The 24,460-nt window shown below is 32.7% G+C and overlaps 2 protein-coding genes across 2 annotated transcripts; one reads left to right on the top strand and one right to left on the bottom strand.

Annotated features, from left to right (window-relative positions):
* Positions 1-1,608: 1,608 nt before the first annotated feature.
* On the bottom strand, positions 1,609-5,401 carry LOC110701777 (acetylajmalan esterase-like). Its single transcript, XM_021879406.1, has 5 exons — positions 5,347-5,401; positions 4,507-4,761; positions 4,137-4,285; positions 2,333-2,409; positions 1,609-1,660 (listed from the first exon to the last, which is right to left on the bottom strand). The coding sequence occupies exons 1-5, from the start codon at positions 5,399-5,401 to the stop codon at positions 1,609-1,611; spliced, it is 588 nt and encodes a 195-aa protein (XP_021735098.1).
* A 12,485-nt stretch (positions 5,402-17,886) lies between these two features.
* On the top strand, positions 17,887-23,632 carry LOC110701877 (pentatricopeptide repeat-containing protein At5g65560-like). The gene is made up of 3 exons (XM_021879484.1): positions 17,887-21,291; positions 21,455-21,769; positions 23,044-23,632. Exon 1 carries the CDS (start codon positions 18,162-18,164, stop codon positions 21,162-21,164), a length of 3,003 nt encoding a protein of 1,000 aa, XP_021735176.1. The 5' UTR covers positions 17,887-18,161; the 3' UTR covers positions 21,165-21,291; positions 21,455-21,769; positions 23,044-23,632.
* The last annotated feature ends 828 nt before the right edge of the window (positions 23,633-24,460 follow it).

Here is a 24,460-nt window from a genome sequence, read left to right as displayed (position 1 = left end):
GCTTATTTCACAAATGAGCATTGAGTTCCTTGGTCTGCTTGCCTATGCACAAGCCCCACCACCTTCTTCTTGGTCTATTTCCTGCACACCAACCACACTCCTTTCATCCACTTCCCTCCACAAACCTATCCCCCCTGCCCCCTCATCTTTTTGCTTGCAGTTCTGATTTCAGAAACTGATTTCAGTTCTAATTTTAGATTATGAAATTATTATTGTGTGTGTGTGTGTGTGTGTGTCTCTGTGTATGAGTGTAAGAGTGTATGTGTAAGTGTGTGTTTGCTCCTGGCAGTGTACATTCTTATTTAAGAATCTCATTTGAGTTCTAATTATTGAGAGTGTGTGTGTAAGTGTGTTTAAGGGGGTGCATATTCACTTGTTACTAATTTACTTGATAATAGTAGTAGTTGTGTTGGGTGAGCATGTGTTGGGTAATTTGTGAGCTATGGTGGCTATTGTAGTAATAATAGATGCATTTTAGTTTCTACATTTTATTGTTTTCCTATGCTTCTATGGGAGGGCGTTGATCTATATCAAAAACCTATTAGCTCAAGTGGTAGAGCACTATGCAAATGCATAGATGATGTAGGTTCGAATCCTACATAGGTTGTATTTATAAATAACTATATAAAAAAACCTTCAAAAAAAACTTGATCATCTCTCCTTTTCTGCTCAACTATATCGTTGTTCAATTCTTATACATGTCTTATAATTGTAATATGATTTATGCAATGTCCGAAATTTTTAGCACGAATTAGCCTAGGCAACTTCCTCTTGATCAAATAATAGGTATTCCTTTTCCAGCTTAACTTCAAACTTTTGTAAGTTATAAGTTAATCATTCTTCCTGTTGTATACATACTTACAATACTTCTGCTTCTGTTGCCAAGCTACACAAGCAGTGTCAATCAAGGAAGATACAACTGCTTAGTACACAAGAATGTCGCAGTTAGCATTGGTGCAATTAATAATTGATCGCAACACTCATGTGGGAAAGGAACAGGAAATAACAGTGAAGATTGCAGTTCAAGATGTTTATAGAGACAGCAGTGGGTGTCTTTTGTATTGTTTTCCCAATAGCCAAAAGAAATAAATTTCATTAACTAATCAAAATTTTCAAACTCTGCATTTTCACACTACTCTACATGCTAATTGAGTGTAGTTTTCTCATTTCTTTGCTCACACTACAAACTTGTGTCTCCACATTACATAAATGAACCTACGTGGGATTCGAACCCACATCTTTTGTGCATTTGCACAGTGCTCTACCCTTGAGCTAGTAGGCTAACGTATTTAAAATATTCAAACACACTCACAAATGAGCATTAATTTGACAAAATGAGCAAGAATCATTTGCTCATTTGCATTTGACAAATGAGCATTAAATAGTTTGCTCATTTGACATAAGAGCGTTGAATTTTTTTTCTCATTTGATAAATGAGCAAAAAATTATTTGCTCATTTGACAAATGAACAAAAAATTATTTAATGCTCATTTAAATGAGCAAAAAATTATTTGCTCATTTGATAAATGAGCAAATAATTATTTGCACATTTTATCAATATAAAATTTGTTTCCTAATATCAAATGCATGAGAACATTATCATGTAATTCAAAGAGGACAGACAAAAGCAGCGAGAGAAGCAGAAAAATAAACTAAAATCCTGCACAGTTACAAGATAACATACTCTGAACATACCAAGATAAAGTTCCAAAATAGCTTGTTCTATCTCAAGAAACAACAGTAGAAACCATTTGCCTACAATATATATAATTTTATGTAGTTATGATGGTGACTACATATATATAATATCTCCTTTACAATTTTATAGGAGACAACAAAACAGAACAGTTTTCATAATTTTTTAAGTTAAAAATATCTAAACAACCTAGCTAGACAACTCCGGTCATATCAGTAAGACGGTAAAGCTACCACCTGATTTTTACTATGAATAGATAAATATACAAATACACAGCAGATGTGAATTGCCAAAGCAATAACCAGTAGCTATTGACCAGTGACTCATCCTTCACAAGAGTTTCCTTGCTATGACTGATTTTTTTTTCTTTTTAGGTTGGGGGAGGAAGAGAAGGGTCATATTGATACAGCCTTGCCCTCATGGATGCAGAAAGGCAATTCTGTTAAGCCAATACTTGCAGGATTTCAAAATTTAATTCAAATAATTACTAATATAATCAAAATTGAAAATAGAAGCAACAAATAAAAAAACAACTTTACCTTAATGCTTTTTTATTCCAAAAAGCTACATTAATAGTCCGATATTGAATTAGGCGTGATAAAACATCAAGGTATTAAAGTCAAACATCTTTATTACCTGAGTCTTTTCTCTGTATCGCAAGTAACAAGAGCATAAGGATCTGATGTGCCATTCACATTTCCAGCGATAAGATTCTTTAGAAAAACATTACAAACTTAGAAAAGGACAAAAACATTGCTACGATCAAAATTGAGGTTAAGGTACCAAGTGAAAAGCAGGGAATACTCAAAATTGAAGAAGCAAGGAGAGAAAGGGAACAAGAAAAGCATCACTTATCACAGTTTAATTGGTTCTACAATTCACAAATTATGGTATCACTAAACATAACTTAAAAGTTTACTTTAGAAAAACAAAGCAAACCCTTTCCCCTTATTCATGGTTCTCTCAATCATAAAGACTTATAACTCACTCCATTCAAATGTGATATCTTCCATGATCTCAGTATATCACTTAGCATCACGCTACACTGTTTTCTTAATTTCTTCATTCTTATATGGAAACATATATGCGCGTAACTTCAATTAATTCTCCGTCATTTGACAAAATATTTGCTCATTTTGACATTATTTGCTCATTTTTGAAAAATTAGTAAAGAATAAATATTAATTTTTGAGAAAATGAGCCAAAATTATCTGCTCATTTAGCAAATGAGCAAATAGTTAGTTGCTCATTTGTCAAATGAGCAAATAGTTAGTTGCTCATTTGTCAAATGAGCAAATACTTATTTGTTAATTTAACAAATGAGCAAAAACTTAGTTGCTCATTTGTCAAATGAGCAAATAGTTGGTTGCTCATTTCTCAAATGAGCAAATAGTTGGTTGCTCATTTGTCAAATGAGCAAACATTTCTTTAATCATTCATTAAATCAACAAGCATTTATTTGCTCATTTGTGAAATGAGCAAACATTAGTTTGCTCATTTGTCAAATGAGAAAATAATTAGTTACACATTTGTAAAATAAGCAAATATTTCTTTGATCATTTGGGAAATGAGCAATAAATTTTTTGCTCATTTAGCAAATAGCTAGTTGCACATTTGTAACAAATATATGTCCTTTTGAATGGTAACATATGTAATCTACAGACATCACAAGGATACAAATTATCCAACAAGGCATACATAAGGGACACTGGGATAGGAGCATCAACAGATTAATTAATAGCAGCCCACATCCAATAACCATGATACCAGAATTTTTAATTCAATAGTTCCAGGTATGAGTGAATAAGGCTCAAATCTAATATATCCTTCGCGGAATAAGTGAAAAGATGATTCACACTGAAGTAGCTGAACGAATAAACTTTAGACAAGAATGAATTCTCAGTTTTTCAAAAGGAAGTAGTAAATATCATTCATATGAAATCAATAAATTATAATTTTCTGTATACTTTGTATGCATCCGTAATTCCGTGACCAATTCTTGTAGCTCAAAAGCTTAAAAGGGGGATACTAGCAAAGGCAAGTGCCTAAATTGGAAATTGTTTTGGTTCAGCAAAGCCGGTTAAAAGCATTGTAATAGTCACCATATATGACAGTAATGTTCTTATAATCTTGGTTCAGCAATTGAAGTCTCTTTTGTAGCTCATCATTGTGATAGGCTGACAAGTTGATTAAGAGACGCAATTTTCTGTTGGTTATAGAGTTCTTGGCTTGACATGCTGTGCTATAGGCAGGGAAATGGCTTAAAGGAAAGGTTCCCGGTACAATTATCTTGGTAGCACCACTTTGGATGACCCTCTTAACAACATACCATGATACTAATTTAATACTTTGAAATAACATAATTGCATAAAAATTCAGAAAAAATGCATAAAAACAAGAGGCCGGGATTAATGTTTCATTGTTAGGAGAACAAACATACTCTGATGCCTTCAATAATCGCTTGGACAACATCAAAAACCATGCCATTGACATCCTTCATCGTTTTTCCCTGTGGCAATGCATAGTAATAGTCATTGCTTCCTATTTCCCCAACTACAAATAGGGAATTCTTGAGTTTTTCTGCACAATCTGTTCAACAATTTCAATTAGATCAGTGTTATCAGATGCTAGTCAAGTGTGTATGCATGACATGATCACCTTATATGTTCCGGGAAATTTGTAGTTCATTGAGTTTAGATAAGGGGTCTATAAGTTCAGACAAGGGAATTTTAGGTGAAAAGAACGAGACCTGGCCTAATTGTATATTAGCCATCATAATAAGTGAATTTGGAACGTAAATGACCGTATACCTTGGTCATTATAGCAAATGGAGTTGAAGTGCGACCACATCCAATCAAGCTGTACGCTGAGAGAGCTATTTGTGACATAATTTACTATATTTTTATCTGCAAGAAACTCTGCAGGGAGTGCTGTGGCACCAGCAACCGCAAAATTTACTCCATGTGTGAAATCTGCATCTCTTTTTAAGTATGGATTCAAGTGCGGAATGTCCAATGCCTTTGCTGACCATAAATCATAATCACCAAAAGAAGTGGGAAAAAAATCTGTAAAATAGTCATAATTCAAAGACATTAATGAAATCAGACATTCAAAGGCCGTTTTCTGAGCTAAACAAATTAAAACTCAGAATTCTTTGAACAGACAAAGTAGACGAAATAATTAAATCAACTTGAAACCTTGCAATTCCATTCCATTTCACACCCACATTCAGATCCAACACCGAAAAACAAAAACACAAAAAACAAAAATGAAAGAAAACTGAAAAAAAAAATTCAGTGAGGCATTTCGTTGAATACCCTGTAAGCAGTCACAATTCTCAGCTTCTTTGCATACAACATCAAGAACATAATCAATCAATCACCCACATCACAAAAAGATTCAAACAACCAAATTCAATAAATTCATAATCAAATTAATAAAATTGAAAAACAAAGATAAAAAGAGAAACCTCCAGAATTCTTCAACAGTAGAGAAAGTATAAATGGGTCGAGTAGAGATACCCTAAGCAGCTTGTTTCGATTTAGCAGTATGATTATCGAACCAAAAAGTCCAAGCATTCTCAAGAGGATGAGTTGTTGCGATTAATTTGCTGGGTTTTTCGGCGTTTGAGTTATCGTCTATAATCTCGCCTTTCTCCAAATCATCATCGTCTTTTCTTTGGTCTTCAATCTCAGTTGCCGCCATTGATTTCTCAAGCTCTTCTACTGCCAATAATTGCTTCTCTCTCTAAAATCTTTCAAATTTGTTGAGGAAGGATGAACTTGAACGAGGAGAGAGAAAATTGTGCGTGAAAGAGGAAGGAGGAGAAAGAAAAAACACATTTGACCGGGATTAATTGTGGTCGTTGGATGTAATTGATCCAACGGTTATAATGAGTCCTCACATATAAAAAGGGTGCTCACATAAGGGATGTGGTCTCATATGATCCCATTTCTATATATATATAGGGGAGGGATCCGGTAAGAACCCCTCCTTATATAAGAACTCTAGTTATATAAGAATCAATCTCAACAGTAGGATTAGATTGAAATAGACGCTGCAGATTAAAGGAAAGCAAGTAATGGCATTATAGTAAATACGAAAACGACTACCTACATACATACCCCAAAATTTTCTCTCTCCTTAACCATAACCCTCTCTTCCTTGAGTTCCTACCACACTCTCTCTCCTAAAACCCCCAAATTTACTTCGAAAATCACCAAAATTGCTGCTATTTGAAGGAAATTCCGAGGATTTCTTATTTTAATTTTCACTCATTTTCAACGAAAATTATTGTTCATAGCATAAACTTGCATCAAACAAGTTTAATTGAGAAATTGATTTGCCAATTTTGTAATTTCGAACCCTAATTTAATGCAAGAATAAATTGAAGAAAAAATTGATTTGAAGGAGAAGATCATCAAAAACATATACAGAAATTAATTGCTCAAAGGTAATTGATAATTTGATCATTTTGAAGAATTTATGTATTTATTTGGATTTTTTGGTTGATTTGTGCTAATTTCATTACAACCTAATCAAATCTGTAGAGAACTTGCAAGGTTAGAATGAAGAAAATCTAGAAGTTTCTGGAACAAATTCGCCTTTATACATGTGTAATGTAAGAAATTTTCTAACAATATTGTTTATGTTTGTGTTCTAATAACCTATATCTATGCTCCAAAAGTTTGGAATTTATGTCTAATTATGTGTTCTTAAATTATAACCTAAAGTATGATTAACATGTTTAACGACTCTAATAATTTATGTTTTTTTAATTAAAAAATAATAATAATTAATAATTATGTTCTAAAGATTGACTATTATGTTATGAAATTAGTAGTATTATGTTCTAAAGTATGTGTTCTAAAATTAGTAATACTATGTTCTAAAGTATATGTTCAAATACATTGATAATGTTTATAATCAATAATTAGTTTTGACCTTGGAACTATAGAGTATCATGAGGCTCTACACCCTAAATCTCTAATGATAGAGTGTTAGTTGATGTTGGGAGTGAATGTGACTCGGTTTATTGAAGGTTGAATGTGTAATATGCATTTGGTAAAAGATATGAAAACTCTTTTAAAAGGTAGGTCTTAGAAGCTGTAGGAATGTGCCCAAAGATTTTCTTGTATCTTCTTAACATTTGTCTCCTGTCTCAACCTTCAAAAGAAAGAATCAAAATCTTGTTAGGTACATTTATATGATCTTTTGTATTGTTGATTAATCAAATTGGTTGCCTTACGAAGCTTAATCATGTGCTTTGTTGACATAGATGCAATTGCCTCTGTAGCCACTATTTTAGTCTTGATAGTTTCATATTTTTGCATGACATAATTAAGCTCTTTTTGTAGCAGACTAGCAGGTCTTCAATTTCACTTTTATAGTCCTTCAATTTCACTCTTATAGTCCTTGAGAAGCACATATAGGAATTCCATTAGTGAACCAATGTGAGGGCTTTTTTTAGAACATTGGTAGATGAAATTAAAAAATTTAGAACATAGGAATAAAAAAATTAGAAGTTTAGAACATAGAAGAAAAAATTTAGAACATTGGAATAAAAAATTAGAACGTAAGTAGAAGAAAAAAAATTGAACATAGGAATAATTTAGAACATAGGGTTTAGAACATATAGAAAAATTTAGAACATTTTAAAGAAAAAATTTAGAACATATAAAAAAATTTAGAACATATGAATTTAGAACATATAGAAAAATTTAGAACATATTAAAGAAAAAATTTAGAACAAAAGAATTTAGAACATATAAAAAAAATTTAGAACATAGAAATTTAGAACATATAAAAAAAATTTAGAACACAGGCAGAAATATTTAGAACATAGGAAAACTAATCTAGAACAGAACATAGGAAAAAAAAATATTAGAACATAGGCAGAATAAATTTAGAACATAAGAAAAAACTATTAGAACATAGGCCAAAAATATTTAAAACATAGAAAAAAAAACTTAGAACATAGAGAGAAAATTTTAGAACATATGTAGCAAAAATTTAGAACATAGCTACAAGAATTTAGAACATAATATAGACAAAAAAATTAATATATATTTAGAACATAGGAAAATAAATTAGAACATAAGATTTTATTATGGTTTAATTTCAGGTTGGATTACACTATTTAATTTCAAGTCTTTTCCCTCATTGGCATTCTAAGCCTCCAATAGAAACAATTATATTCGATTCCATTCCACGTAGTAAAAGTAAAAGATTAAAATCAACATGCAACCCTTGGAACATAGGGAAAAAATTTAGAACATAAGACTAAAACTTTAGTACATAGGAAAAATAATTAGAATATAGGGGGGAAAAAAATTAGAAAATAGATAAAATAATATCACGCAGGCTTAACACCATACAGAGTAGCTAGGAAAAGGAGTTAGAACATTGGTAGAAAAAAGTTGGAATATATCTGGAAAAAAAAACATCTAGAACATAGTTAGACAACTTAGACTAATTTAGAACATAGGGATAAAACATTAGAACATAGAGTTATTGTAATTATTGTACCATTTTTTAATTTTTGGTTTGCTAAAACCTATTAGCTCAAAGGGTAGAGCACTATGCAAATGCATAGGGATGTAGGTTCGATTCCTACATTGGTTATCTCTAAATGGAAACTATGTTACAATTATTAAACTTGATCTTATACAAAGATTTCATTTTCACATTATATAAATGAACCTACGTGGGATTCGAACCCACATCTTTTGTGCATTTGCACAATGCTCTACCCATTGAGCTAGTAGGTTAATTACGCTATACATATTATCATTAGTTTTCCTTTACTGCATATTTGGGAAGGCAAACATTATCCCATGTTAAGACTAGTGCTAATCAGGCAAGCATTGACAAAAACATAACTAATTAACAATAAAGGTAGTCCTAATATCATAAATTATACTCATGATATTCATATCATGTGGGGAATGTAGGCACACAAGTCATAAAACTAGCCATAAATTCCTTCAAGCAATACCATGTCTAGAATAGTTGCAATGATATGTCTAGCCTAATCCCTGAACCTTTCTATTGGTATCGATGCTAAGACCATTATGTTTCTTCATGTAGTATCTCAAGTCCCAAAGGTGAAGAGCTCAAAATGTTGATAAATTTAGAACTTAATACAAATTAGTTTAGAATATATGCACAAATCTTTAGAACATGATCAATTATAGTCCAAAATAAATAAGAAAAGAAGTTTCATACATTAAACCATTGAAATTAATTACAGGAAATTAACATGGGGAAGATGACTATTATGATAAACTTAAGGATCAAAAAGAAAAATTATAAACCTGACATTCATAATAAACACATGCAATCAATCAATGACATAAACAAAATTAGCAAAATACATCAGATAAAAACACAAAATTCAGAAAATTTGATGATGTAATTAAATAAATCGAACACAAATTGATAAAACTTAAGCCGAAAATATCAAACACCAACTGATGAACTTAAGCCGAAAAAATCGAACACTATAGAACAAATTAAGCCGAAATAATCCAGCATAAATTAAGAAAGTTAAGTCGACCAAAAATCGCATAAATCAATCAAAAATCGACCAAAAATCGGTTAAATAATGTGCTAAAAAAATTCGCTCAGTAAATTAAAATAAATTCGCTCAACACTCAGATTTCTCTTTAATTAAACGCTCAAAAAAATTGTGAAAAATCGCAGCCAAAAATCGCTAAAGAAATTTGAGAAAATCGCATAAAAAATGCTCCAAAATCGCATAAAAATGCTGTAAAATCGCATCAAAAATTATGAAAATCGAAAAGAATGAATAGAAAGAATTGAATAATAAGAATTGAACAACAAACCTTAATTTTGTGAAGAAAACCCTAATTTCTTGAAGGAATTTGCACCCAAAATCATGAGAGAGTAGAGAGAGAGAGTTGTACTTGTATGATGTATAAAGGCAAGAGAGAGAAAGGGAAAAGAAACGTGAATGAGAAGGGGAAAGTATGTTGCAACAATTACAAAAGTGTCATTACTAACCCTTTCATTTTGAGCGGTCGGATCAATTATAATCCACGGTCCAGATGGGTTCTTATATAAGATTGGTTCTTATATAGAGGAGGGTTCTTACATGAGCCTTCCCCCCTCTCTCTCTCTCTCTCTCTCTCTCTCTCTCTATATATATATATATATATATATATATATATATATATATAATTTTTCTTCTCCTCCTCTTTTCTTCTTCCATCTTCTACAACATTTTTCTTTTTCCCCCAATTTTATTTCTCTCTCCTCTGTTCTTCTTCCATCTTCTACAACATTTTCCTTTTTCCCCCAATTTTATTTCTCTCTCCTCTGTTCTTCTTCCATCTTCTACAACATTTTCCTTTTTCCCCCAATTTTATTCCTCTCTCCTCTTTTTTCTTTAAACATCATTAATAGTGTCATCTTCTTAGCCCAAATTTCTTCAAACTTCATTAATGGTTTACTTTTGGAAATTTATGTTCTACGAATTTTATGTTGAATTCAAGCTTATTTGTTGAAGATTTTGATTATATAACTTGTAAGTTGTTAAATTTTATTACTTAATTTTTTGTTTAATTGAAGAATGAAAAACAAAATGTTTTCGTGTATAGTGGTGGTTTCGTGGGTGGGTAGTGGTGGTTTCGTGGTTTTGGGTTCTAGATCTGGTTTCTTTGGTGGTTTAGGTTGGTAATGGTTCGTTGGTGGTAGTTTTTTGTTGGTACAATATATAATCTATTCTAATCTTATTTGATATCTTATTCTCTTGAATTAGTTGAATTCACTTACCATTGGTTGCAGGTCTGATCTACACAGACCTATAACAAATTGTAATTATGGACTGTATCATATAACTAATATATAAAGCTAAACTTTTACCCTAGTCACGAGGCAGCGACATTTGGCGTTACAACTTTTCGCCAAGTGTCGCGCCACGTTGGATAGATTTAAATAGATTTCATAAGATAAAAATGTTAGTTTAGAATTCTATGGATAAAATTTGAGGATAAAATTGTTAGTTTAGAGTTTTATTTTCGATAAAATACCAATGTTTCAGATGTACAAATTGAATTATAATTTTATTTTAAAAAATTATTAGATAATTATTTTCAAAATTATCATATAAATTTATTTTTTATATCATAATATTTTTTTGAAACGAAAGAATTAGTTCAACACGTAAAACATACATTTATAATATATATCCTAATCGGTTAAAATAATATATTTCACAATCTAATAGAATTTTATTACTATGTTAACCTGTCAATTAGGGTTGGGTCATGAGTCATCTCGGATTAGATCACTTTAGGTTACGAGTCAAGAAATGTTCAACTCTTGCCCAAAGTTTTGGATTCCGGTCAACCCAACGGGCTTTGAACATTTATTTTATTTTATTTTATTTATTTATTGCTTATTTTTTATTTTTTAATGTATTACATCGAATATTTCCACCAACATTATTATTAGTCATTAGATGCCTACTAGATAGCTAACCGTCACAAAAGAAAATCAATTCCTAACTAATTTTGTATCAATGATATATTTTGAAATTTGATATATAGATTAAAAATTTATCTCAAAATTCAATAAACAACCCAGGGCGTCGCACGGGGAACAAAACTAGGAAGAATAATAACTATATACTAAAAGACACACTAGCAATGACACGTGCCATCTTCTGGTGTGTCCTTAGTATATTTTTTTTTTTAAAAAAAACTATTAAAAAATAGATAGAGAATATTCTTGAAATATTTTCTTCCTAGAAAAAAATCGTAAAATAATATATTTACCAATTTAAATATCTAAATATATCTTTATAAAAATTCCTAAATAAGTAATTAGTATTTAATGTAATGCGAGTAATGATTATTTATAGTAAAAAAAATCTTGAATTATATATCTTTCACCTAACATAATTGGTGATTTGGTGAATGAAAAATTTTCAGATGAGAAATAAATATATATATATATATATATATATATATATATATATATAATAAATATGCCATACAGGTTTAAAATAAAAGAAAGCTTGAATAAAAAAAATATAATATGTAGTCATAAAAGATAAAAAGTAATATTTTAAGTTGCTTTATTTGGGATAAAAATCTAATGTCTAATATCATATCTAATAACTTATGTCTAAAATCTAATGTCTAATATCTAAAATCTAATATCTAAAATCTAATGTCTAATATCTAAAATCTAATGTCTAATATTTGGGATAAAAATCTAATGTCTAAACTCTAATGTCTAATATCATATCATATCTAATGTCTAATATCATATAAAGCTAAACTTTTAGCCAGGCGACAAGGCAGCAACACTTGGCGTTCCAAGTTTTCGCCAAGTGTCGTGGCACGTAGGATAGAATTATATAGTTTTCAATTTGTAGGATAAAAAAGTGTTAGAATTTTATTTTCAATCAAATTTGGATAGAATTTTAGGTTAAAATTGTTAATTTAGAGTTTTATTTTTGATAAAGTACCAATATTTCATAGGTACAAATTGAATTATAGTTTTATTCAAAAAATAATTAGATTATAACTCTCATAAATTATCATATAAATTTATTTTTTGTATCATAATATTTTTTTTTTGGAGCGAAGGAATTAGTTCAATATGTATAACATCCATTGTTGATAATATATTCTAATCAATTAAAATTATATACTTCACAATCTAATACAATTTTATCACTGTGTGTAAACCTGTCAATCATGTCGGGTCACGAGTCATTGTAGACATGGTCATTATTTCAAGTTACCGGTCAAGAAATATTTTTCATCAATATTATTTTTATTAGTCATTACATGTCTACAAGTTTAAATCGTCACAAAAACACATCAATTCCTAACTAATGTTGTACCAATGATATGTTCTAAAATTTAACATGAAGATTAAAAATATATCTTAAAATTCAATTAACAACTCCGGCATTGCACGGGCACAAAACTAGTTATTAGTGAGCTTGTCGAATCCATCTTAATGTGAATTTTCCAGATGTATAAACTTTATTAATACAAAATTAAAGATGCTCGGCTCTTTTTGTTTAGACTAGATGAAGTTGGGTTTAAAGTGTTTTGCATTGAATGGAGTTGAACAATGGGACTAGATTAAGTTGATTTCAATAGGTCTAAGATGCACACTTGTGCACCTATTTTAGATGCAACACTAGCCCACAAGCTCAATTTCAAACGCGCCCTATTAAAAAGCCCCAAACCAAAATGAGCCCACCCAAAAACTGAACATATTTTTAAAATACAGCCCACTTAACCATCACTTTCAACAACTATTATTTTTTAAATATATTTTTTTAAAAAAAAAAAACGTTACTCTTAAGTTTAAATTTCTGAAATTTATTACTCCTCTCTTTGATTTTCTCTCTCTAACAATCAAACACAATTCACTCTTTCTCTTCAAAAACAACCATGAATATTTGAGATGAGATGAAAAATTAAACGGATTCTCCCCCAAAAGGCAATTTTATGTAAATTTCACTTAATTTTGTTTGAATTTATATGATTATCACTTAATTTTGTTTGAATATTGTTCGATACTTTATTGTTCGAAATCTTTTATTGGAATTGTCAAAAAAAATTAGTGAAATCAAACTGATACCTTATGTTCACATTTTGAAATGCATATGTTCATATTTTGAATACTTATGTTCACTTTCTGAAATGCATATGTTCATATTTTTTATGCATATGTTCACTTTCTTAAATGCTTATGTTCATATATTGAATCCTTTTGTAAACTTTCTGAAATGCATATATTCACTTTCTAAATCCTATATGTTCATTTTTTTTTATGTTTACGTTCACCTTCTAAAATGCTTAATTATGTTCATACGTATTAAAAAATGAACCAATACATATGTTCATATTTTGAATGCGTATGTCCATTTTCTAAAATGCATATGTTCATATTTTTAATACTTATAATGCATATATTTTATAATCATATTATTTTTTTTCTTCAATTTTTTATGTTCATAATTAAATGCCTTATATTCATAATAAAATTTTATATGTTTATAATGTAAATATTCATAGTAAATATTTGTTGTTCATGAAATATTCTCATTAAGTCTGTTTGTGCATATGTTCTGTTTCTTAAATGCATATGTTCATATTTTTTACGCATATGTTTAACTTTTAAATGCTTATATTTAAGGAAACCAATGCTTACGTTCATTTATTGAATTGTTATGTAACTTTCTGAAATGCATATGTTCATATTTTTTATGCCTATGGTCTGAGCGCGGGGAAATTAGGTCGTTAACTAACCTCCTCACGGCCAAACAAAATTTATTATAATCCTAAACTAACCCCTAAACAAGTCTAGTGGTAAGTTCGGAGTCGAACCACAAGGAACAGTAATGTTAGATTGTTCTCGATCTAATGTTTAAGCTACACCGAAGTCGGTTTATGGATAGTGGACACTACAACTACACTAACACACATATACAGAACAAATATTATAAAGTCTGCTAGGGGTAAAGATCCACTTTGAACATTTAACAAGTTAATGAGAATCCATTTGAAAATCAATCATGCAAAGAAAGAATTAAAATGGGAATTAATTACACTCAAGAGCAATCTCTCAAATTCCTAGCCTAGATCCCTCATTGACTAGGTTCATAGAAGAAATTTACCCAATATGCAATCAAATATAACAATTCTAATTCACAATCCCTTGTTAAACTAGAACTAATATGCAATTAAGTTTGCTATCATGGGAGATCAATCCAATCTAAAACAAACAACATGCCATCATCGATTCAATCAATTTAATCACACAATTATCATCAAATTTATCTCAAATAACTCAATTAACCATTACAAAGCTTCACTCAACACCTAGTAGAAGGAAACCTACTCATACATGATTAACAAAGCAATTAAAGAAAGCATAAAGAGAAAAGAGAGTAAGAATGCTCATTGATATGAGATGGAGATCTTCAAATCATCAAATTCCTCCTTTGATTATCCAAAATCCATAAAAACCATTGTGTTTCTCACTTTCTCTCTCTTAAATTTGAGAGTTTCTCTCTCTAAAAACCTAAAACTAATCTAAAAACTACTGAAGATATGAATTCCTCCCTCTAAAGTGAGCAAAAAATCTATTTATACCCCTTACTAAATTGCCTAGGAAGCTCCGCAAAAAGTCGAGCAGCGCGCAGAGAAGCGGGCGCTCCAATTTCGTGCACGGGAACTCCTAGCTGCAGCAAAATATGGCAGAATTGTTCCAGAAAGTTTCGAGCGGGCGCTCCTCATAGGGTGCGCGCCCGCTCCTATCGGACTAGGCAAACCGCTCAGCTTCAAATGAGCATATCTCCCACGTTTTATAACGGAATTGGGCATATGACCTGTCGTTGGAAAGCTCTAGAGATAAGCTTTCATCTCCAATTAGAATCGCCCCAAAATGTTTTGTAGATCAAAAGATATAGGCGTTTGAAGTTCGATCATTGCAAATCAAGTGCACATTTCTTCATTACTTGTTCTTTTATGTTTTATATTTCTTCAATCTTGAGCAATGAACTTATCCAAGTGTTCCTAAACATAAGAATAAACCAATAAAGTTTAATCTAATGCCATAAGCAACCAAAATATGCAAGAAAAGCCAAAATTGAGCAATAACGACATTTCACACGTAATCATGACAAATGTAGTAAAACGTTATTAAAACCAAGTAAAAAGATATTAAAACTATGAAAAACTAACTAGAAAAATCTTAAAAATAGCGACATGAATGACATTTATCATGTTCACATTCTGAAAAGCTAATGTTCACATTTAAGGAAACCTATGCGTATGTTCACATTTTGCATGATTATGTTCATTGCTAAAAAAATGCAGAAAATCAGATGAAATTCATACACAGATGAAATTGATCGAAGCTAAAAAAATTCAATTCATATGAATTCAAAAAATCAGATAAACTTAATCAATTGAAATTAAGCACACATTCACCACATAATAAATTCAATTGAAAAATTGAATCAAAAAATTGAAACAAAAGAGAGGAGAGAGAAATTAAAGAAGGAAGTAGAAAAAACAGAAGAAAAGAAAATCATAATGAAATTTTTAATCGAAAATTTTGATGAGAATTAGGAAAGAAAAGAAAAGAGAAGAGAGAGAATTGGTAAGAAGGAAACCAAAAATTGTTGATCGAAAAGAGGAGAAAAAATTGGGAAGAAGGAAATGTGTTGGCGCGAAGAACGTTGATAGAGTTCAGAAGAATAAGGCTGCGTTTTGCTGCGTTTCATTCAGTGAAACATGCGTTTTGGGTTGTTGCATCTACCTCTTCATGCACAAGCATGTAGCTAAGTATATGCGAGTTGATTTGTGGGCTCATTTAAACCAAACCAGACTTTGGGTGGATTATGACAAATTCACAAATTACGTGGATCGAACCATTGGATAGTCAACCCTCTTGAAAGTGGTTCACCTAGCTTCATCCTAGAAGGCTAACCAACCAACTCAATAATGGGCCAGAGTTTGGGCCAATCTCACTTTCTTACCAAGCACTTAGGCCCACCCTACCCTATTTACTTAACAAGAGTAACTTTGTCCCTATTTTCTTTGCCCTGTTGACTGTGCTTTGTTATTAATGTTATTTACGTTTTTTGTAATCAAAGTTGGTGTCAAACTGTCAATATAACTAGTGGTACAAGTTGGTATCAATAATTGTAGCACTTTCTAAAGTTGGTGTCAACAGTTGTAATTTTGCCTTTTAAAAATAACACAAAATGATTAGAGGAGATATATTCACACATTTATCTCAAAGAGAAACTTGAATTTACCCGTTTAAAACTAGAGGTATCAAAAACACACCCGACCCGACTCGATCTGAAACCCCCAAAAAATATTTGATTCAGATTTTGATTCGTGTGAACACAATAATTTAGCATGACTCAACTTTAAAATTTGACTCGACCCAATCCAACCTCATCGAATCTGATCTGAATATCCGAATTGACACCTATATTTAAAACTCGTATAAATTATCATAACAATTGTATTTTTTCCATTTTTTTTAAGGAAAATTGTAATGCTCTATTTAACTACTCATGTCATATACTCTATCTTAAATTGATTTAATGTTGAAATTTTGGAAAAACATTAATTTCTTAATTTGACATTTAACTACTAATTTCAGATTATATTATTGTTTCTTTCTTCTACTCCACATTAATTCTTTTTTTTTTTCCTTGTCATATAATTCTTTTTTTTTAACGAACTCGTATAAATTTTACATAATAAAATTCATACAATTTTTTTTTTTTTTTAAATTTACATGTAATTCACAAAAGAGGGTCAAAGGAATAGTAATGTAGTGCAAAAGTCAAAGCGCGTCAAGTAAAAAATAACAAAAAAAATTATATTAATTGATCCAAATTACTAAATATTTCTCCGTATTGCCTTTTTCAAAATTTCAATTTGGATATGTGCCATTACCAGACTTGTCAAACAAGTCGTTCGAGTTAGTTCATTTTCAGCTCAACAAATAATTGGGTCAAGTTTGGTTCTGGTCAATTCGGGTTCGGGTCAATAAATAATTAGGCTAGACTGGGTATCAAGTCAACACCTCAAATTGAGTTCGGATCGGATCAATTTTTTAGGTCCAATTGTTGGGTTAAGTTCAGGTCGAGTCAATTGTCAGCTCCATTTTAATTTTTTCTTGGACATGTTGTAATTAAGCTCTAAATCAATTAGGTAATTTTGGATATCGATTATATTTGGTTCGGGTTAATTCGGGTTTAAGGTAATTATACTTCGAGTCACATCAGGTATGAGGTTTGTTCAGGTCAATCAATTCGAGTTATATTTGGGTTGAGTCACTTCGGGTATTGGGCCAATTTCAGGTCAGGTCATTGGGGTATCGGGTCAAATTTGGTTTGGTAATACTTAGGTTGGGTCAACTTTAGGTGTTGGGTCAAATTCGAGTAAACTCCATATCAGGTGAGGTGTGATTCAGGTTGATGATTTCAGGTCATGAGTCAGGTCTTTCAGGTTGGGTTAGAATTACCAGGTCTACGTGCTGGTGTAATTGAAACATACAATTAAAAGAATACTCCATACTTTGTAATTTCATTATTATAAGTAAAAATCGGATGAATCGAACGCACATTATAGTCACGGAAAAACAACCCACATCGAAAAAGAAAGAATTTGTTACCGGCGGGCGAACCCTGGACCTCCGCTCCAAGGCCTCCAACACAACCCTAACCTGTCCTTCTCTCTCCTTTCTTCTCTCTCTTCTTCCCTCTCTTTCATCCTCCATAGTCGTGGTCTTCCAATGACCACGTCGCCAGAGGAGTCCGAACCCTTCTTTTTCTTCCCCAAAAATACCCTCTTCTTCATTTACTGATCATTTAAACCTGCACAAAACTTGGCAAATTCTTCTTTCATGGCTGACATTTTGTGGGTTTATCCATCTTCAACCGATGACTAAAATGGTAAAGCTTTTCCAAACCCCATCTCCATTTCATCTTCTTAAGATTTATTCTGTATTGGGTTCTTTTCATTTCCATAGATTTTCATCAAAATCTGGTATTTCTTCTATCAAATCAGCTCTTTCTTCGCTGCAAATTTCTAATGATACTTTAGTTTCTAGAGTTTGTGAAATTTTGTCTGATAATCAATGGTTATGTAGCTCCGAATTGATTCGATTGAGCCCCAAATTAACTCCCCGTCTTGTGGAACGAATTATTCATACCCATTTGGATACTGGATCACTTTTACAGTTCTTTTATTGGGTTTCTAAGAGACCCTCTTATGAACATGATTTTAATTGCTATTTTTCTATGTTAGATAGGCTTATTGTGGATCATCGTCGCCATGACGATGCCCAACATTTGATAGTTTTGAGTATTAGAGCTTGTAAGAATGTGGAGGAGCTGAAATGGGTTATGGATTTTTTGGTTGATATCAGGAAGAGAGGTTTTAAGATTAGTATGTATAGTTATAATACTTTATTGATTGCATTGGGTAAGCTCGACATGGTCAGAGCTGCCTATAATGTGTATACCGAGATGTTATTGGACGGAATTAGCCCTAGTCTTTTCACGTTGAATACTATGATCAATATGTTCTGTAAGAAGGGGAAGGTCGAGGAAGCCGAGCTTTTTTTAAGTAGGATTTTTCAGTATGGCATGTGTCCGAATGTTTTTACATATACCTCGTTGATTCTTGGGCATTGTAGAAACAATAATGTAGGTAAGGCCTTTGGGGTGTTTAATTGGATGTTGAAGAAGGGTTGTCAACCTGACTCGGTGACGTATAACACTCTCATCAATGGGCTCTGTGATGAGGGTAAGTTGGATGAGGGTTTGAAGTTGATTAAGGAAATGGTAGAGAAAGGAATTAAACCTACGGTTCATACTTTCACCGTTCCAATTCTCAAGCTGTGTGAGTGTGGGCAGGTAGAGAAAGCTTCCAGACTTTTGGGTGCCATGTCAAAAAGAGGTTGTCAACCTAACGTTCATACGTATACAGCTCTTATTAGTGGGTTTTCTCATGTAGGAAGTCTGGAGGTTGCTCTTGGGTTATACAACAAAATGATGAAAGTTGGTGTGGCTCCAGATACTGCTGTCTGTAATGCATTGATTCATGAATTGTGTGAGGGAGGAAGGTTTGAACAAGGTTTGAAGATTTTTGATTGGATGAAGGCGCGTGGTTTTCAACCTAATGTTCATTCGTACACAGCTCTTATTTGTGGGCTGTCACGTGCAAGGAATCTAGAGGAGGCTGTTGTATTATGCAACAAAATGATGAAAGATGTTGTGGCTCCTAGTATTACTGCCTGTAACACATTGATCCATGAATTTTGTGATGGTGGAAGGATTGAACAAGCATTGAGAATTTTTGACTGGATGGAAGCCCATGGCTGTCTGCGGAATTCTCGTACCTACAATGAAATAATTAGGGGGTTGTGTTTGAGAGGTGCTTTGCAAGAAGCTATGATGCTTTTTGGTGATATGGCTAGGGCTGGGACTTCTCCTTCTGTGGAAACATACAACATTCTGATACATGGTTACATATTGCAAAAAAAACTGGACCATGCTGTGAGATTATTTGATTTGATGAGGGAAAGTGGATGTAACCCTGATGAATACTCTTACACTGAAATGATGCTTGGGTTCTGCAAAGGCGGGAAGTTGGAGCTAGCATCTTCTCTCTTCCATGAAATGATTGGACAAGGTTTGCGCCCAAATGAATATACCTTTACCATTCTCATTGATGGTCATTGCAAGGCAGGACTCATAGATGGAGCACAAGATTTACTTGGTAAGATGAAGGAATTTGGTTGCTCTCCTACAACTGAGACCTTCAATACCATTATAAATGGATTAGCAAAAGAAAATAGATTTGCAGAGGCAGAGAATTTATGCAGCAGATTGTCTGAGTATGGATTGTTGCCTAATGTTGTCACCTACACATCATTGATTGATGGTCTTTGTCAACATGGTGGGACAAATGTTGCATTCAAGGTGCTTCATGAGATGGAAAAGAATAACTGCTATCCAAACTTGCATACTCATAGTGTACTCATTCATGGGTTGTGCCAAGAAGGAAAAGTTGATTGTGCAGAAGGTTTTTTCAATGAAATGCAAACCAAAGGGATATCCCCTGATGTGGTGGCATTTACTTCTCTTATTGATGGTTTTGTTATGATTGGTAGGCTAGATCGTGCCTTTTTTCTACTCCGGAAGATGTTGGAGTTGTGCATCCAACCTAACTACCGCACTTTCAGAGTGTTGCTGAAAGGTTTGCAGAAAGAATCTCATTTGACGGTGAACAAGGTTGCAGTTCAGAATGATGTTTCCTATAGTTTCCCTTCTGACGCTAATTACATTGGATCTGAATTGATCAGCCAACTGTTGGTTAAACTCTCAGAAATTGACGGTGAACCCACAGTTAGCACATATAGTACCCTAATCGCTGGTTTATATAGAGAAGGCAAATATAGCGAAGCAGAACTTTTGATACAGAGTATGCAAGAGAAAGAATTGCCTCTGAATAAGGACATCTATAATTTGCTAATACTAATTCATTGTAAAAGCTCAAGAGTGGAGCCTGCTCTGGATATCATAAAAACATTGTCCAGTAGTGAGTTCGAGCCTCCATTATCTACTTATGGCATGATTATATGTTTGTTGTGCAAGTTGAATAAGGTGGATGAAGCTGTATCGCTGTTTCAGAACATTCTTGAGAAAAATTGGAATCCCGATGAGGTTGTTTGGAGTGTGCTGGTTGATGGATTACTAAATGAAGGACTAGTGGTTCCATGTGTGAAGCTCCTTCAACTAATTCTGTCCAGTAAACACACAGTCAGCCTATACACTTGCAAGTTTGTGGCTGAAGAAATGTCAAAAGTGGATGGATCTTTTAAAACTAATCTGCTTGTTGACAGAGTGATAGGCAGTAGGGATAGTTTGCCAGGTTAAGCTTTTGCATGTTCATTGAGCATGGACTTGTGATTAATGAAATGACTTGGTCTTTTGCAAGTTACTGAGACGGGGATGGCTGTATTTCGTCTAGTTCTCACCTTTCCAGCTCCCCTTTCCGGACAAGGTGAGGATAGTAACTTCTAGATCGGCTTGGTTTTGTGTTTTTTTTTTTTTTTTTTTTTTTTTTTGACAGTTATTTTATTACCGCCCAGTTGAACTGTCTTCAGTAAACCTTTTGCTGATAAATATTTGAATCTGATGCTGTAACAATTAAATCAAAATTGCAGGACCCAGGACTTGTTTCCTGTCAGAGGTTGGTCACTCGTGGCCCTTGGCATTATGCAGACAAAGGTCCATAATGAACTTTGGTTAACTCTTTCTCCATATATGGTTGGCTCAAGGAGGACATAATTTTGCTTTGCAAATTACTTGTGAAAGCATATTCCACATCCTTGTTGATGGGCGTGGAAACTGAAGTTAATCCAATAGCTGTCTTTGAAGGCATCTCTTATGACTTTGGAATTTAGAGAAGTTGCATATAGCAAGGATAACAGGTGCTTCTGTTCAGTTGGCTAAGTCATCGAGACCGTGGCTCTGTGAAGGTAAGTTCTCTATACAAAATATCAGATACATGAAAACCTTCAAGACTTGCTTAAACATATAAATTATCAGGCAGTGTAGGAGAAATATAGAGATAAAATCTTCAAGTCTTGCACAGTCTTGATGTTAATATTGTTCATTTGATTTTATTGTGAATTTGTGATGGTGTTAATACTTAGTATGTCATTTAGCTGGAAGGGTGAATGGGTGATGCTGAACTTCTGACTTGTGGATTCTCATAGTAGACATTGATGCCAAGGCATCTGTTGTTGCAAAGCTCTTGTAGGATTCCTGAAAGAAAGAAAAAGTAGGAATAACAGAAACTTGCAATCTTATACATTGAAATAACAAAAAACTACCATATATGATTCCTTCTTTATCACAATGCAGTCGTACTTAAATGGGTGTAAGTAAATGATTCACTTGAACTCCTGCACAAATTGTTCATTATCTGCTTATGTTATCTTTCTTGAATTAATTAATCAGCTTAGCCACATTAAGGGTTTAAACATGACACTTCAAACATGGGGTATATTATGGTGCTGGTCTAGTTGGCTCCTGCTGTTTTGTTTGATGATATTTGTTTTTCTAGATTTTTACGTGCTAGTTTGGACTATTCTTCACAAGATTTTAATGTGTTAATAGACCATACTCGCTATTGATGGATGTGCCTGCAATTGCCATGGAAAGGATACTGCAGTTTGCTAGTTTAGGGAGGTCTATATGGGCCTGCTGGTATGCTGATAGCTAGCTAGTTCTGTTATGGTAAGGCTGTAAGGGTAATGAGCGAGCTTGAGGAGAGTAGAGAGAGAAGGGGTTACTGACATTGCAGTTGTGAACTGATTGTTGAAGTTAAGTTTCACCATTTGTTTCGAGGACAGGGTGATGATTTCTGAAGTTTCTTGACAAATTCATTTTAGTGCTCCCTAAAAAAAAGTATAGTAATTGCAGTGGCTTTCTTTAATTATTGGATGTGATTTGATATCCAGAATTCTGATCTTCTACCCTTGGTCTTTTTCTTGCTTTTATATGTAACAGCTTAAGTATTTATGATCCTGTCAACCACGACCTGTGGCTCTGTGGGCTAAGTTATTATTGGACATTTGATTTAGATGCTTACCTCTGTTTTAAATTTTGCTTTTCATCAGAAGTGTCCTGAACTCTTGATGATATTAAATAATTAAGATAGCTAAGAGAATTTGTCCTTGCCTTTTCCTGTATGCATGGTTAAGTAATTTATGCAAGAATAATGATTTTTGGTGCTACCTTGTTGCAGGCTCAAGCAATGTTGCGGGATGTGGCAATTGCATTTTTCCAAAACGTAAAGCAAGTGTACAGACGTATTTTGTGATGTGACACTGAGTTGTCCCTTTATAATGTATACGTAACGTAACCAGAATACACTACATTTTGTTATAGGTGACCCAATATTCATTGATCTAGTTTCATTCATAATTTTTTTACAGAAAGCAATAAAAATAGAGTATCAAATTTTGCTGACAAAACTTTGTGTACTTGTGTGCACTGTCAGAAAAACTACTGAGGCAGTTATCTCAAGTCCATGTTGGGTTGTAAGAAGGTTGCCCAAACGAGTTACGGATTGATTAAATTTTTATAAAGAACATCACTACTTTTTTATTTTTATTTTGGTGCAAACGAGGGGCTAGGCCCCAAAGAAAAGAACACAAAGAACATCACTAGAACTGTGTTTGAAAATATTGTTGGATTGCTTCTGTAGTTCTGTTCTAAATAATCATAGCTAGTTTCATGTAAGGTCATAAACTGAGGATATGTTACTGTGTAGTTTCTCATAGAACATTCTTTTGTAAATGTGTTAATGAATCTCTAGTACTTAATATAGTGTTTCTCTTCATATATTTTCGTTAATAACCACCAAAGGGTGTGTTATGAGTCAATGAGTGGCTGTGAAAAACAATGAAAAAATATGGTATTGGATATTCGTTGTCATAGATGTTTACGTGGGCATGTGTATGAAATTACATACAAACTAATTGTCACTTTGTTAGTGTATGACCTTGTATTATAGTGTTTGATTTAATCTGGATTCGTTATTATGCATCCTCTTAAAAAAAATACATCTACTTCTGAATTGTTTTTCCTGTCTAGACTTTGATTCAGTTCTGTACGAAACTATGAAAGGTGCATGGTGAAAAAAAAAAAAAAAAAAACACACAGCAGACTGCAGTCAAATCTAACATTACAGGTCTGGAGGATCCAGTCGATTTTACTGTATAGTCAGATACATTATGCTATATTGATCTAATCTATACTCTGGTGTTTTATTTTAATAAAAGTTTTCAGTTTTCTCTCCCCTGTACTCCTGAAGTAGTGTTATTCAACCGAAAGCGACATAATAGTGAAGGCAACATTTGCTTAGGTCCCAAGCTCCCAACATAGATGGCTGCAGATTTACCCTGTTTTTGGGATGGATGCAAGAAATTCATCATGATCGAGGCAAATAATGTGAATTGCTGTTGGATATTTGCAAGTTTGCAAGACGAAAATGATGCAAATTAGCAAATACTGCAATGGGCGCTAGAAGATTTAGATTAGTCGGAGTTTTCAACGCTGTACCATGTCCATTATTAAGGTTCACCAGAAGTTATTGCATAATGTTGCAAATACCTGTTGTACTAGTCTGATACTTTTACCACTTTGTTGTAACAGAGGAA

Source organism: Chenopodium quinoa, unplaced genomic scaffold (assembly GCF_001683475.1).
Source record: "Chenopodium quinoa cultivar QQ74 unplaced genomic scaffold, ASM168347v1, whole genome shotgun sequence".
In the NCBI taxonomy this organism is placed as follows: Eukaryota; Viridiplantae; Streptophyta; class Magnoliopsida; order Caryophyllales; family Amaranthaceae; genus Chenopodium; species Chenopodium quinoa.
The sequence above is the reverse complement of the archived record's forward strand: the minus strand, read 5'-3'. Positions and strand labels throughout refer to the sequence as shown.

Coding starts and splice junctions, on each gene's coding strand:
- LOC110701877 (XM_021879484.1), top strand. CDS start 18,162: ATGACTAAAATGGTAAAGCTTTTCCAAACCCCATCTCCATTTCATCTT.
- LOC110701777 (XM_021879406.1), bottom strand. CDS start 5,401: ATGGCGGCAACTGAGATTGAAGACCAAAGAAAAGACGATGATGATTTG. Junction 4,286..4,506: donor CATTTGCTATAATGACCAAG/GTATACGGTCAT, acceptor ATTGTTGAACAG/ATTGTGCAGAAAAACTCAAG. Junction 1,661..2,332: donor GATACAGAGAAAAGACTCAG/GTAATAAAGATG, acceptor GTAACTGTGCAG/GATTTTAGTTTATTTTTCTG.